Here is a 14,237-nt window from a genome sequence, read left to right on the forward strand (position 1 = left end):
AAGAGTCAAACAGAATTCCTTTGTAACGCTTGGGTGAAGCTGAGGTCTACATCAGAACAAATGAGCTGCAGAAACGTATCGCTCTACATCTATGCTACTACACCACCACCTGAACTCCCTCTGTTAGGCTACTGATTTTAATACCGTGCACACTCCATCTCTGCTAACCGCTGTAAAAAGCAGCAGGGAAGACACTGCAGCCTGCTCCCAGCAACACCGCGTCTCTTCAGGATTTCACTGCTGACCAGCGGTTCCCCAGCAGCTACAGTGAAACCAACAATTTTTGTGAGCAACCCAGGAGCTGCTCTGCTTGGAGCAGCAGTCAAGCAGTGCCTTCCGAGACACCAAACATATTTGTTTACATTTGGGTCTCATCTGGACAGATGTTCTTTACCTTTGAAGCTGCATGTGCACAAACAAGCTGAAATTTTGAACGCTGGCTGTATTAACAGATGGTGACAACTCCTTCTAGTATCTACTGCCAATGTACTTCAGAAAGTATTGCAGCTCTTGGACATTCATTCTCCCCAGTTCAAGCTGCTGGTGCCAAAACTGGTTTGCACTTAGTTCATCAATAGCTTTTCTTCATTGCTTTGGGCCATGAGCATGATTAATATCTATAGTAAGCAGTCGAATGAAAATCATTTATCAGTTGTCTCGGTTTAAATACTCCTGGCTAAAATACAGGGAAATCTGCACTGCAAAGGAGATCATATGGAAATCCAGTCAGTGTTGTGTGGGAACAGCTTCCTTGCAGCAATATGGGCTATTGCTGTGTGCTGATGGGACACAACTGGTGCAGGTGAATGGCACAGACTCCTGGGTCTGTTCACTGCTCTACAGCACACACTGCTACTCCTGAATTGAGGAGTTGCAGAGGGTTCCTAGGAAGAGCAGTTATGGAAAGCTCCTTAAGAAAGCAGCTTTTCAAACCCTCCACATACCTGGCCACAACATAAACCCAATTATTTAGCACAATCCTGATCTGCCAGAATGTCACCCAGCGTGTAACAGGAAGAAAAGCACAAAGGCAAAATAATCTTCTCTCATGTGTCTCATGGAATTCATTGGCTCCCCAGTATCTCACTTGAAGCAAATAAATTCACATGATACACACCCAGACGCATTCCCAAGCTCAGGAACACTTACTCTGCAGCTCTAGAGAAACCAACCTGCTTTCTAGCAGCTTCTTGCACACACAGCAAGACGAGAAATTTAAAAACAATTTTCCATTATTTTCTTTCTCTCCCTCTCTTAAATGTCATGAAAGAGCTGAGTCCAGAAAAACTTAAAATCCAATTCCTACACAAGTTGGGGAATGTGTTTCCCCATGTCATTGCTCTCTCACTGACAGTTAAACAGACTGCACAAGAGCGGAAGAGAACAAATGCTTCAAGATTATCTTTCCTTCTACCAGACAACATTTGAGTCACTGTTATTTGATGCAGTGTGAGTTTTTGTAAAACTTGGGAGGGAGAGAACACACATGTTGCAAGGTCTCTCGGAACAGGACTGTCTCCTACCACGTAGGAACGCTGGCAAAAACGGGCTTGGGTCATGCCTGGGCTCTCCGTGGTTCTGCAGTGCAAACCATAATGTAGTTTTACTGCCTGGGTTGCAGAGTGAGTTATTCAATCCTTCCCTACCCCTTCAGAGGAGGAAGAAACAGGTTACTGCGGGCTCGTGGTCCTTTGCTCTGTATTTTCAGACAGCTGCTTGGAGAGTGAGCCCAGCAGCAGCCAGGGTGTAGCGTTATTCACACAACCTACGTTTATCATGCACAGAAAGTTTCCTGGAAACGTATTCTAGATCTGATAAGAAAAACACTCATTAAGCTTCATCTGCTTGTTTAATTTTCACTTACTGAGCTTTAATGCACTATAAAAGTAAGTAATAACAACGGTGCCTTAAATAAATACGGCTTGTCTTGTACTCATTAATGTTTTAGAAGAACACAACACTGCCTCTAGATACAGGAAGCTGCTGGAAAATAAAACCTAACCAATCACATAAACTAAACCGAGAGCTTTAAAGAATTTTTTTGTTGAACACGGAGTTCAACAAAAATGTATTCTGTTCACTGTACACACGACACCGATGGGAATAAGAGCCAGTTCAAGTTCTAAGTTACCATTACTGGGGTAATAGTTTCAAGCTGCAAGGCACAGCTGTACGGGCCCAGCCAGACAGGCTATCACAGCAACGCTTTGATAGCATGGGGCCCTGAAGTGTCAGGATATAGAAAAGGCAGCAGTTGTTGGCTGTGAAAACAGTCTGATACAAACCAGATGGGGACTTACTTGATGGGCAACACAAAGGAAAACAATTGGCTCATTCAACAAAGTCAGGCCACTGCCCCAGAGAATTAACAGAAGACAATAACAGTCAACCAGAGTTGATGCAAACAAGAAACAGCCATGCGGTTACGGTTTAAGGAATTGTTTCTCCTCAGACTAAACATAAAGTTTTGATTTCTAATTCTTATATTCATTAATTTCAGTCTCGTTTACAAGCCCCCCTCTTCCTCCAAAGTCTTCTGTATAATTCATTTATGTAGCACCAGCCTTCACACACCTACTTAAACAAGAAAAAAATTACATGACAAAGGCAGCTCCATTAATCTAATGTTTCCTGAAGAATGCCAAGACCACAGACGACTTTCTGAACCGTGTCAGAACAACATTACAGATACACAGCACACAGTGTGTTATTAGACACATTTGCATGCATGTGGCAGTATATTTACTGAGTCTTTTAGATCTGAAATGCATAAAGCCCAGAAGGTCACATGCTGAGTTACCAGAGTACAGATGTCTTCCAGTTTTGTGAAGAGCTCCTCTGGTTTCTTACTTAGTTGCTTTTTTCTTTTTTTTGAAGGAAACTTCAGATCAATTATGTTACCACGTAACAGTCTTGTCTGTCAGGGTACAGTTAAAAATCTACTAAAATAGCTATTACCAAACTTTTATTGAAGCAATCAAAAATTAGAAAATTGGCTATTTCGGCCATAACTCAAAAAATCCCCAACCCAGTCCTTTTTAGAAGCTTGCAGATTATGGTCCAAAATCTTAATTGCTCTTGCTGTTTTATTACAGGAAATATGGAAGTGACATGTGCAAAGGTATTTTGATTACAAATTACTTACAGAGATTGCACAATAAGTCAGACCTCTAAGGGCCTTCTGCAATTTCACTCTTGGACTAAAACCATCTGAACTTTCTTTTCATATACTTCAAAATATTCCCTCTGGCAGGCTCTGCACTGCAGTGCTCTGCACGAGCGACAACAGCTGGATGGCACGCTCGGAAAGGCTCACCCAAGCAAGCGCGTCTACAAAGCGCAGAGCCATGCCGATGTCCCCGATGCTTTATGAGATCCCATCGTCCCGGGCCCCATCAGTTTTAGCACACCACCAGACAGCCCCTGAGCCTCACTGCTGCTGGAGATTGCTGGGTGGCTAGTTCACGGCTTTGCGAGCTAGTGGTGTTGCGTGTTGTAAACATCTTCTAAAGACATCACTCAGACTTGCGAGGGGTTCACATGAAGTCTGCTCGTCTTTGTAAGTGCTTGTGGAAAGCAGGTGGATTAAAGAACTGAGTGGTTCTCATTCAACAACCCACGCTAGAGAGACAGAGCAAGGGAGTTTGTCCTTAAAGAGGTAAAAAAATGCTACAGAATTAACCAAGTACAGAGCCAGGCCCTCACTGTCACAGAATCACAGAATCATTTTTTGTTGGAAGAGATGTTTAGGATCACTGAGTCCAACCATTCCCCCTGCACTGCCAGGGTCCCTAAACCATGTCCCTCAGCACCACACCCACACGGCTTTTACACACCTCCAGGGATGGGGGCTCCACCACCTCCTGTCATCTGAAGTGGTTCTAGCTTTTAGCCGCTGTGGTTCTCAAGGACGTGGGCATGGTTTTACTTCAGAAGAAAGACTCAAACTCAGCTTTGGCTGCATTCAAAAGAACCACCACAGACTGCAGGTAGAAGAGTGAGGGTTTGCTCCAGTTTCCTGCCATAAGCACAGAGCCAACACTCCAACAGAGCCGCTGCGTGCTGCGCTCTTGTCTGAGCTCAAACATCCCTCCAGCAGAATCAGGAGGCTTATTTCCAAAAGCGCAGCCAAATTCTTGAAACCTCTGATGAAGGGGTGGGTTGTCCCACCGTACCAGAGAAGATTTTGCCTGCAGTGCTGTTATTATTCATTTTTCACATCATATATATCGAGGTCAGAACACATTTTTTCTTTACACACAGCTGAAACTTTGGATTGAGTCTCTTTGTTCGGCCGTTTCGAGAAGATTAAAAATCTTAGGGACAGACCAGCCTTTATCAAGCCTTACCCTCAGAGATAGTGACTGTCACACCCTTGCATCTAAAAACAGACGAGAGAGGAGCAAAAACGTCTTTAAATCCCACGTCTGCCTGTACAGGCAAACCCCAAACAATCCTGTAAAAATGGTTTTGGACGTTGTTCGTCAGAGAATGTCTCCACAAAGGATGCTGGAGCAGGGGGAGGCACAACAGCCCGGCCTCCCTTACAGTGAGGACACCAGCAGGAAACTGCTCCCCCCCTTTTTTTCTCTGTATTTTTTTTTAATCAGGAAGGAAGCTTCATCTTGAGGAGCGAGCATTCCCTGTGCAATCTCCCTGCTTGCTCGTCTCCAGGAGCGGGTCCAATTACTGAAACAAGCCCCATGCACTTCTAAGATGTTAATCGAGTATTTACACTGTAACTCCAACTAGTAAATATTTCCCATTTACAATTTTGATTTACATAAAAGGACACAATGGCAGCTGTAAAGTAAATAGAACAATTTTCTCAAGATCCATAAGTATGGTTTTAGGATTATAAAAACAAATTTTAAAATCCCCAGAAATTGAGCAACTGCCAGCAAATTCCATGTTTTTAACTTCGACTGAAGATACAATGGCCTGACAGGGACAGAAACCGCAGCTGTTCTCCTGTCTTTAAACAAACACGGCTCTGCCCAACTCTTGCAATATGGACAGTGCATAAACCGGGGTCATGATATGCAGCCTGAGATTATTACTTTACTGTAACAACCTGAGTTAGGACGGAGGTCAGCAGACCACCCCATATTAGTTCTAACCTGCTTTGATAGCAAAGTTTGGAGCCAAAACATAAACGTCATTCTACCGGACCCTGGAAATGTGAGACACATTTTCATTGTTTGCATAGGGTTGATGATACATTATTTTGTATTAAAACTACGTGCCTATATGACATTAAAAAGGAAAGAGTTAATAGAGAGTCAAAGTCATGCCATACACAAAGAGAAACAGTCACCTCCCTGCAGCCAAAGCACTGGGGGGAGAAAAGGTGCATCTTAGAGAACTGCTACATATTTTGTGTCACACTCAACAACTTTAGCTCAGGTTGTTTAGAACTGAGCTTAAAACCAGTTCTTGCTTCTTTAAACAAAAAACATAAGTTTTAGATTCGAGAAGAATGACAACACAGATACACAGGCTCTAAATGGAAATTCAGTTTGTCTAGGTGTAGGGGGTTTTCTCCTGAATGACAGCATTCGTGATAAAAACCAGAACACGGTAGTCCACACACAAAATTTAACCCACCTCCATCATTTACTCCTGATCCTTGCAAACGCAATCGCCAAAAGCACGGTTGCAACCGGTATTTCAGTGATGAGGATTTGTTGTATTTTACTTTCAAAATGAGTTTTATGGAAGAAGGGAAGTGTTTTAACATTTGCACGCGTTATTCAACACGGTTACAAGCTGAGGTCCCATATACAGCCTCAGCACTGAGCAAGAGGTCATGCATGACAACTTGAATCCTCACTCACCAGACCCTACCCTGTTTTTAAGAAGAAAGCAACTTTGGCAGACTGCATTTCTCAACACATCTTGTGACAGTGACGTACTGAGGCGCATCCTTCAGAACAACCAGGAATCTCAATTTAAATTCATTTGCCATCACTGCAAACGAACAGGCATGTGAATTAAAGTAGTACACCACCATAAAAATCAAACGCCTCTTTACAATGTTATGGCAGAAGATGATGTCTAAAGGGACTTCAGACTCAATTATACGTACGTAAATGAGCAGCAGGTTCAGAAAAGACTATTCTGATCATTTTCCATGACCTACCACAACACACAGGCCACAGAACAGCTAAGCACGCTGACTTTCTAGATGCACATCAGTCCTTTCTTATTAAACCATGGGCTCAGAGCTGTGGAACCACTAATTTGTGAGAAACTTCTCCCTCCAGAGAAGAGCTAACCGGAAACAGCCCTGGGGCTGATGTAAGCATTAAGTACGTGGCGAGCCTCTGTCCTTAGGTGGCTTGCCCAAGCCCATTAATTTTGTGTGTGTCCCCCGTTTATATAAGCAATGTTTGCATGAAAGGAGAAAGCAGGTCAGCCTAGTCAGCTTGCTACCATCTGCTTTTATTCAGCGTTACTCAAGATCAGTGCCAGTGGGATCAGTGCCCATTAAAGGGGTTTATTGTGTGTGTTTATTTTTTGCTCTTTACAATGAAGGCAACAGCAATTACTGTAAGTTTGTAAAAGTGCACACAAATCATAATACACAATACAAAGCTGCTTCAGTCAGATCCTAGCATGTTTACAATCCTACCCAGGCTGTGAGAAAGACCACTCTGGCACAGCAATTTGGAGAGACTGGTGAGGAGCATGTCCAGGACATCTGAGACTGGATTTCATACTTGCTATCAGCCACAGCGACTCTGGCTGATTCACTACCCCACAAGAACCTCACTCAAAAGAAAAAGCATCACATTCTAGCTTGGCCCCCAGACAGGCTGACAATAGGTGGATTTAACTGGAAACGGGAACTGGTGAGAGATCAAAGGTAAAGTGGAAGCAGCAATTTAGGGCTCTCAGCTGGTACATCCCAGCTCCTCAGCACGGATGTGCAGCAGCAAGAGGTGCTCTCCTCTTAATGACAATTCTGCTGAGAATATGCCTGGCCCCTAGAGACGTGAGCTACAAAAAAACCCCAATCCAAATTAACAAACAAACAACAAACAAAACCCACAACCAACCACCAAAAAACCTCCCCAAATCGGCAAAAAGGGAAAGAAAGGGGAAACGTGGAGCCATGCAGATGGCAGCCATGAGGCAGCGGTGCTGCATGCAGCTTAGCAGAACTGCCTGGCAGCCTGGACTCCTTGGTTCCAGCAGGCAGTCACATGGGCTTGAAGAGCAAATGCAATTAGGAATGATGGGGGTTTTTTTAAGTAATTCTAATGAATTTGGAAGCAAAATTCTTTATATTAGTAAGATATACTTAAGAAGTTTCTCAGAACCCTTTGGAGTCTGTGCGATGTGATACAGATGGCTGATGCTCAGCAGGTGCCTATACTGGGAATCACAAGATATTTGGGGGCAAAAAGGAGGTACAAACTCCACACTGCACACTGTCTGCGTACTGCAGCAGTACCATGGGTTTTCAGCTTACCAGTATGAAAAAGGCACTGGTCCCTCATTAATTGCACATTACAGCTCCCATGCGTGAGTGAAATACCAGGCTTAGTTCTGTCATTGTCCTGAAATTTAGTTTATGACCTATAAAAAGCGCTTTGAGGGATGCCACAGATTGCTGGATTAAATCACCTGCAATCCTTTAAAATCTAGGCTTGAAGAGGGCATCAGAGGAGATTTCTCGATAGTTACCTTGAGCCCCAGTAAAGCTGAAAAAAGACAAGTAAAAATCCAAGTATTTGACAGTCTCCATAGGAAATAATCCTTTAAGTGGTGATCATGTCAGTTTGAACAACTTTTTCTTTCCCTTTCTGCTGAAAAACGCCAACTGGTGCCGGAATTACAGTGAAAATCCCTGCTGCTGTGTACAGACCAGAGGAGGGACTTGGTACGGGAAGACACCCCGAGCCTCAGCAAAATCAGTGTACTTTAAACACAAAGATCTGATCAAAAGGGAGGAAGAAGCAACTGTGAACTGCTTTCACCCGCTCAAGCAATGAGGCTATAGATGCCAGCCTCCCCTCCTGCACTTAGAGTTTCTGATCGGGAACATTCCTTAAGCCCACAGTGGAAGATCTCCTGCTTTATTGGTTTTACTGCATGTAAAGTGCAAAGATGAACTGTACACACAGCCAGCACGGTGCAGAAGTTGATTCTCTTGCGGACTGCACAAAGGAAACTTGAAGATATACAAAGCTGTGCAGATTTCATGATGGATGTAAACCATCATCTGTACAGGCACCAAGGGAAGACTAAAAGGGGAAGTTTTCTGCCTTTGTGCACGTACCTCTCACAGCAAAAGCCTCAGCACAAGGTCAGAGAAACGTCCTGGCAGTGCTGCAGCAGTGTGAGAGCGCTGTATCCCTCTGTGCCACCGAGGGAGGCATGCAGGAAGAGGAGAACTAACTCTCAACCTCTTAGAAGTAAAAGTAAATTGCCAGGTGAACAAAAACCTGATGCATGTGGGTTCGTGAGAAAAGGACCAGGCGATACATGGTGTGGAACTGGACGCCAGGGGAGAACGGCTCCTACCCAAGCAAGCCAGTCAGTCAGCAGGACATCCTCAGACTGCCAGGCAATACGAGCCTGCTTTTCTTCAGTATAAACCTGGGGGCTGGGGGGGTGTGTGTGTGTTCCATTTCTCCATCTCATTACTTCCATTTCAATTAATTTAGATGCTTCAAAAAATCAAATGACATTCTAGAAAACATGCCAGGGAGATTCATGCCTCACCTGCTAGTAGCTCCCGTTGTTCATGCCTTTTGCACAAATACGGGAGGGGAAGAAATGACAGGTCTAGGAGACTGGAGGATCACGCTGCAGAAAGAGATCTTTTGGAAATGGGGGCAAGGATGGGCACAGTCCCATGACACCCACAGCAGCTGCTGGTGCTTGGTTTCCCAGGACCCCAACTTGCAGCAGAACACACCCACAGCAGAAGACATCATTGTCTACAGTTACAATTCTACACAAGACTTTGCCTCAAGCCGTGAAAAACCAATCTTCTGTTTTAGTATTTTGTCTGAAAAATAACTGAAGTAGCTTGGTGGGAAAACAAGCAACCATCGATAGAAACAGCTCTTCTCAACAGATAAATAACAGTTACAAAAGCCAAGAAATTAAGAACTGTTCCAAATGCACTGTAATACAACTAAATGTTGATTTACTGAAGAAGCTCTGAAGCAGCACTGAAAAATGTACATAAACCTCTAACAGGACATTTGCTTAGAAAATGTCATAATTATAGTGCAGTGATTTCATTACTTCAACTTCCAAGATCTTCTCTCAAAAATCAGTCAAACTCAAGGAGCAATGCAGGCCAGGCAAACTATTTCTGCCTCCTGAGTTGTGGTGGACCTCTCTACCGTGTGAAAGAATAGCCCTGTTCTGCTTCACTAGCTGCTCTGTTCAGGGTGGTATGGACAGTCTTAGCAAAAGCCTGTGGTGAAACTCAGTTCTAAAAAAGAATAGCAGGATATTAAGGAGAAAGTAAACTTCCAGCAGAACAGTTAAGAGTTTGACCAAAACAGTTCCAGTTTCAAGAGAAAAATAAAGACCTTTAGCTTTATCCTAATCTTCTTCCTTCCTTGGAAGCATCTGTTAGAGATTTGCCTCATGCTGCAATAATTCTGAGAAAAAATAACCCATAACCTGACTCAGAGCAATTCCTGGCTGAAGAGGACGGGCAAGGAAGTATTTAGTTATAGCCGCATTTTCAGTTTTACAGTTCTCAATACAGCATAATGTTAACACAGAAGTCACCCATTTTCAGTCCTGAACAGGGATTCTGGAAGCTTTATTTTTTATACAGATTGTTTTAAGGGCTTCTTGCCCTCTTATTCATTTATTGCACAGATCATCTCCTCCTACAAGCGATTGTGCAATGTCTCTGTGGCAACAAAGCCAATTGCTTAGTGTCCCAATATTACCTTCCCATGTATTTATGGCTGCCTGAATACAATTCACTAGCTGGAGATAAAAAGGGATTACTATCATGAAGTTGTGCTCTCTAGGTCACATTTGGAGAGTCTGTGCTGTGGAAAAATAATGAAGTGAAGACACATCTACCTCTCGGTTCTGAGCTGCTCATATTAAAGTTTAAAAATGCTCTGCAGTCAAGCATTGCCACCTGTCCTTTCATTTTAATTTAAAAATTCTGAATCATGTCAACGTAAGCCTGAAAACGGTTGTGCTCTGGAAATATGTGCATTTGCCAGTCGCAACAATCATTATCACATTCAATTTATGAAAGAACAGTACAAAGATTAAAGGGTATTCTAAAGCCAAAAATATATATGCGTGTATATTATGTACTACAAATATATGTTTTCAAACCACTGTCTCCACTCTGTCTAGCGAAGGCACACATTTCAATTAATAATAATACTTTCAGGCTTTATTTTCAGTTGGAACTTTCAGGGAGACATTACCCTTTCAGGCATGATATTGTAACAGTCCTACTGAACTTCAACTTTCATTAGAAGACATCAATCAGTGTGATTTCAGTAAAAACATATGTTCGCTGTAGACCACAAAAATTTTTACAGCAACAAAAGAAAGCTCTGTCGCATATGTATTTATGAGCACAGCCAAAAGATGAATCAAATCTTGTCATATTTTTATCAGTTAAATAAAAAGGGCTTTTTTTACATGCAACTCAAAGATTTCCCTTTTCGCCTATCACCCTGAATTCACACTTCATTGCAGGGTTCCAGATTTTCTAAGCTCTAATACCAATACAGCCACTCACCCTTTAAACTCCCCAAAAGTGCCTAAATGCTCCTGCCTCCAAAATGCTTCTCCATTTGCAGGCAAGAACGCATCGTCCCTTGGTGTCTCAGTAAAGGCAACTGCTTGACGTGAAGTTTTTATAAACAGGGTGCTTTGAATTTACAGGAACAGATGTGGCTGATTTTAAAATGTTGTATTTATTTAAACCCACATAGACTTATCACGTTGCAAGTTTTCATTTTTCTTTCCAATGATTCTTATTAATTTTCACCCTCAACTTTTTGCCTGATTAAGTTCGCTGTGGGGAAGCTTATAGAGACACGACCTTCTGGTTAAAACTGACAGACAGTTGTTTCCATTTGCAAATCCTCTAGATTTTTATTGGCTCATTAAATATGTATACTTTGAATGAGATTTAAATTATCCTGGTATATAAATCACCTTTTTTTTTTTTTTTTCCCCCTGCTCTTCCCAAGGAAAATTGACTAGTGCCATCTCGTGGTCAAAGATTTTCATCTGACACACAGGCAGAGTTGGACTGTGCCCAAATACCTGGTATTACAGTACAGGTGAACTATTTTTTTAAAAGATAAATGTGCCAGGAAACAACAGATTCAATAAAAAATATTTCACTCCATTTCCATTTCTCACTCAGTGATACAGGCTGAAGTGCTGCCTTGTTAATCCTTCAGAGACAAAGCTCAGGTGTCGAAGCACAAAGTACAAGGTTAGGAAGACTACCCCCCCTTCCTCCTTCTCTCTGATGCACGTGTTGGGAAGAAGAAGAAAAGGAATATCCCTACAACTGCTGTTAAGGAAAGCTGCCTTTAAAGTTGGGAAGAGGTTCACCCAGCAAGGCACACCTGCCCCACCACTTCCTTTTTGGCTATTTGGTCATACTCCACTTACTGGAAATCCACTTTCCTTTGGCAATTTGGATTGTCTGAACAACGAAGGAAAAGTACGGTTCTTTCTATCAGAAAAAGTCATTGCAATATATTCAACTAATATTAAATACATGAATTAACCCACACTTTTAAATAAAGTAATCTCCAAAACCAGCGTGGTTCTGCGTAGGTAATACATAGTGTCCACAAATCACTGTCTGTTACACACTGGCTGGAAGCCCATCTCAAACCAGGGATTTTAACATTGAAAATCTCTTTTTTTCACATTTGCATGATTTTAACTTTGTCTTATCTCTCAGTTCTCCTCTAGCACCTCTGCATTTTCTCACTGCCATCTATCACGACCTTATGAATATTTTGTTTGCTGAACACCATTCTATAAAGTAATTAAGATTCAGCTGACTACATAATATGCACATTGTAACGCTCTTGGCAAATAAAAATTTAAATAAATACTTCACTGTAAGGACTCTGATGACTTACATACAGATACATTTCCAATCCCCTCAGTGCACCCCAACATCACAACTATGTACATAAATTTATACAATCTAGATGGAATGACTGGAAATTTGGGGAATTTGGTAGGAATGGAAACCAAATTTAAGGACTTCATTATACATCAGTATACAACAACATTTGTCAAATCTTGTCATATATTTATCAGTTAAATAAAAAGGGCTTTTTTTTACATGCAACTCTAAGATTTCCCTTTTCTCCCAACACCCTGAATTCACACTTTATTGCAGGGTTCCAGATACAGCCACTTACCCTTTAAACTCCCCAAAAGTGCCTAAATGCTCCTGCCTCCAAAATGCTTCTCCATTTGCAGGCAAGAGGGCTTAACTGAAAGAAATATGCTTGCTTACTGACAGATTTACCTCCTTGTTGCATCGCTTCTGACTTCCTTCTCACATGAATGACTCGGGGTCTCACAGTCTGAACTTGTTCAGCTCCTCGGCTTTGCTCCTATATATCATACATGAAAATCATATTACAAATCTGACTTTTGACGTAAAAGCACAGTAAAATAATGTGGAGCTTCAAAAAACCTCCAAAGAGGTTTTAAAGGTTCATTAAAGGATATGCACTTGTTCTCCTTCCTTTCGACTTCAAAAGCATTCAGATCTGACTCAGCCTATTGCAATGCTATTTCCTCTAGACCAACATCCTGGGAGCTGTAGGTACAGCAAAGTGCCATGTAGACCTAGAGACGCAGGAAACCCTCCATTTCTACTCAAAGCATGAGGCAGCAAGAACATCAGATTTCTCTGGCTTTCTTCACCAGCCAGGACTTCTCCCTAGGTATTATCCTCCCAAGTCAAAAAATGAAGTTAAAAAGAAAAAGGAAAATAAAAATTTCAGCACGCAGGTTGGAAAACCTGTGCCTGGTCTAAGATGTATTTCCTTGACCGTCTTTTTAAAACCATCTTCCACTCCTCCGAAAAGGCTCTTTAGGACCTAAGTCTACAACAATGCCTCTAGGAAAACAGTTTCTTAAAAGCAACAAATGCTCTGCATGTTAAAAGGGGAGACATCATATTTGCCAGGTACGCTTGTTGTCTTATGTGTTAACTGGAACAGGAATTGTGGCCCAAGGACATCCCCTACATGCAGACAGGAGACTGAGAAGTGCAAAACATAGAGTCATGATGTCCTAGAAGACATCTCTGAGACAGACAAACCTGATTTCATCAGTTACTCTGTTGAGTCCATAGACGAATGTATGTTATTTAATGAAGATTCTTAAAGGAGGAGGAATACAAGAAAGATCATAAATGTCTGCTTATCAAACAGCATTTGGAGCCCACAGACATGGAAGATTTTGTAAGAGCAACCCCCCACTATTGTGGAGACCACGAATGAAACAAACAGCCAAAAATCTAGATGAAAAGAGGAAAACTTTAATGTCTGGTAAACAATAAGCGTGGTGCCAACTACGCAATCAGCTAACAACTGCCTCCTACGGTCACGGACATCTCAATGGTAATGACGTTGCTTCTTCTGTTCTCCACAATCATTAAAGCCAGCGTTGCAAAAATCAGGAGGAACAAAAAGATAAGCCATTCGGTCACTGTCTTTTCCTCAACAGCTGGATGGATGTGTTTACACTCCCCACTAAACGAAGCACAGAGACGAGTATAAGCTGCCAAAAGTGAATGTATCTGCACCTGCGACCAAGCAAGCATCTCCACAAGGCAACATGTGCATGGACAGGGTAGTTAGGATTGGCACTGGCTTGGGCACCTCTACACAGAATCACAGCACTGCTACGGTTGGAAGAGACCTTTGAGATCATGGAATCACACCACGATGGTGACCAACTCTGTTCATCATTTAAAGCTGACAAGGTAAGAAAGAACTGAGAGGATTTTCTGAAAGCAGGAAGGTCTCACAGAGACGTGACTGAAGGTCACCAATGTTACAGAACATTAAATGAAATCAACGTAACTATCCTCATGAGTCCGTTTAAAGCGGTTTTTTGTTTTGTTTTGGATTTTAAATATGACACACCAAAAATCAGTTTAAATGGAACTGGGGTGCCAAAAGAAGTCAAGAGGTAACATGTAGATTCATACCCTACAATTAGGCATTCCT

The 14,237-nt window shown here is 42.2% G+C and overlaps 1 protein-coding gene across 1 annotated transcript in view; it reads right to left on the reverse strand.

The window, feature by feature from the left end:
* LOC104499607 (TALPID3 protein-like) overlaps window positions 1-14,237 on the reverse strand; it is a gene marked incomplete at its 5' end in the record, with an annotated part of 40,555 nt that overhangs the window by 9,581 nt on the left and 16,737 nt on the right. The window contains one exon of the mRNA XM_010143133.1: window positions 12,521-12,608. Coding sequence (XP_010141435.1) covers window positions 12,521-12,608 — 88 coding nt within the window. The remainder of the gene's footprint in view (window positions 1-12,520; window positions 12,609-14,237) is intronic.

The sequence above is a fragment of the Buceros rhinoceros genome, unplaced genomic scaffold (genome assembly GCF_000710305.1).
Source record: "Buceros rhinoceros silvestris isolate BGI_N320 unplaced genomic scaffold, ASM71030v1 scaffold3509, whole genome shotgun sequence".
Taxonomy (NCBI): Eukaryota; Metazoa; Chordata; class Aves; order Bucerotiformes; family Bucerotidae; genus Buceros; species Buceros rhinoceros.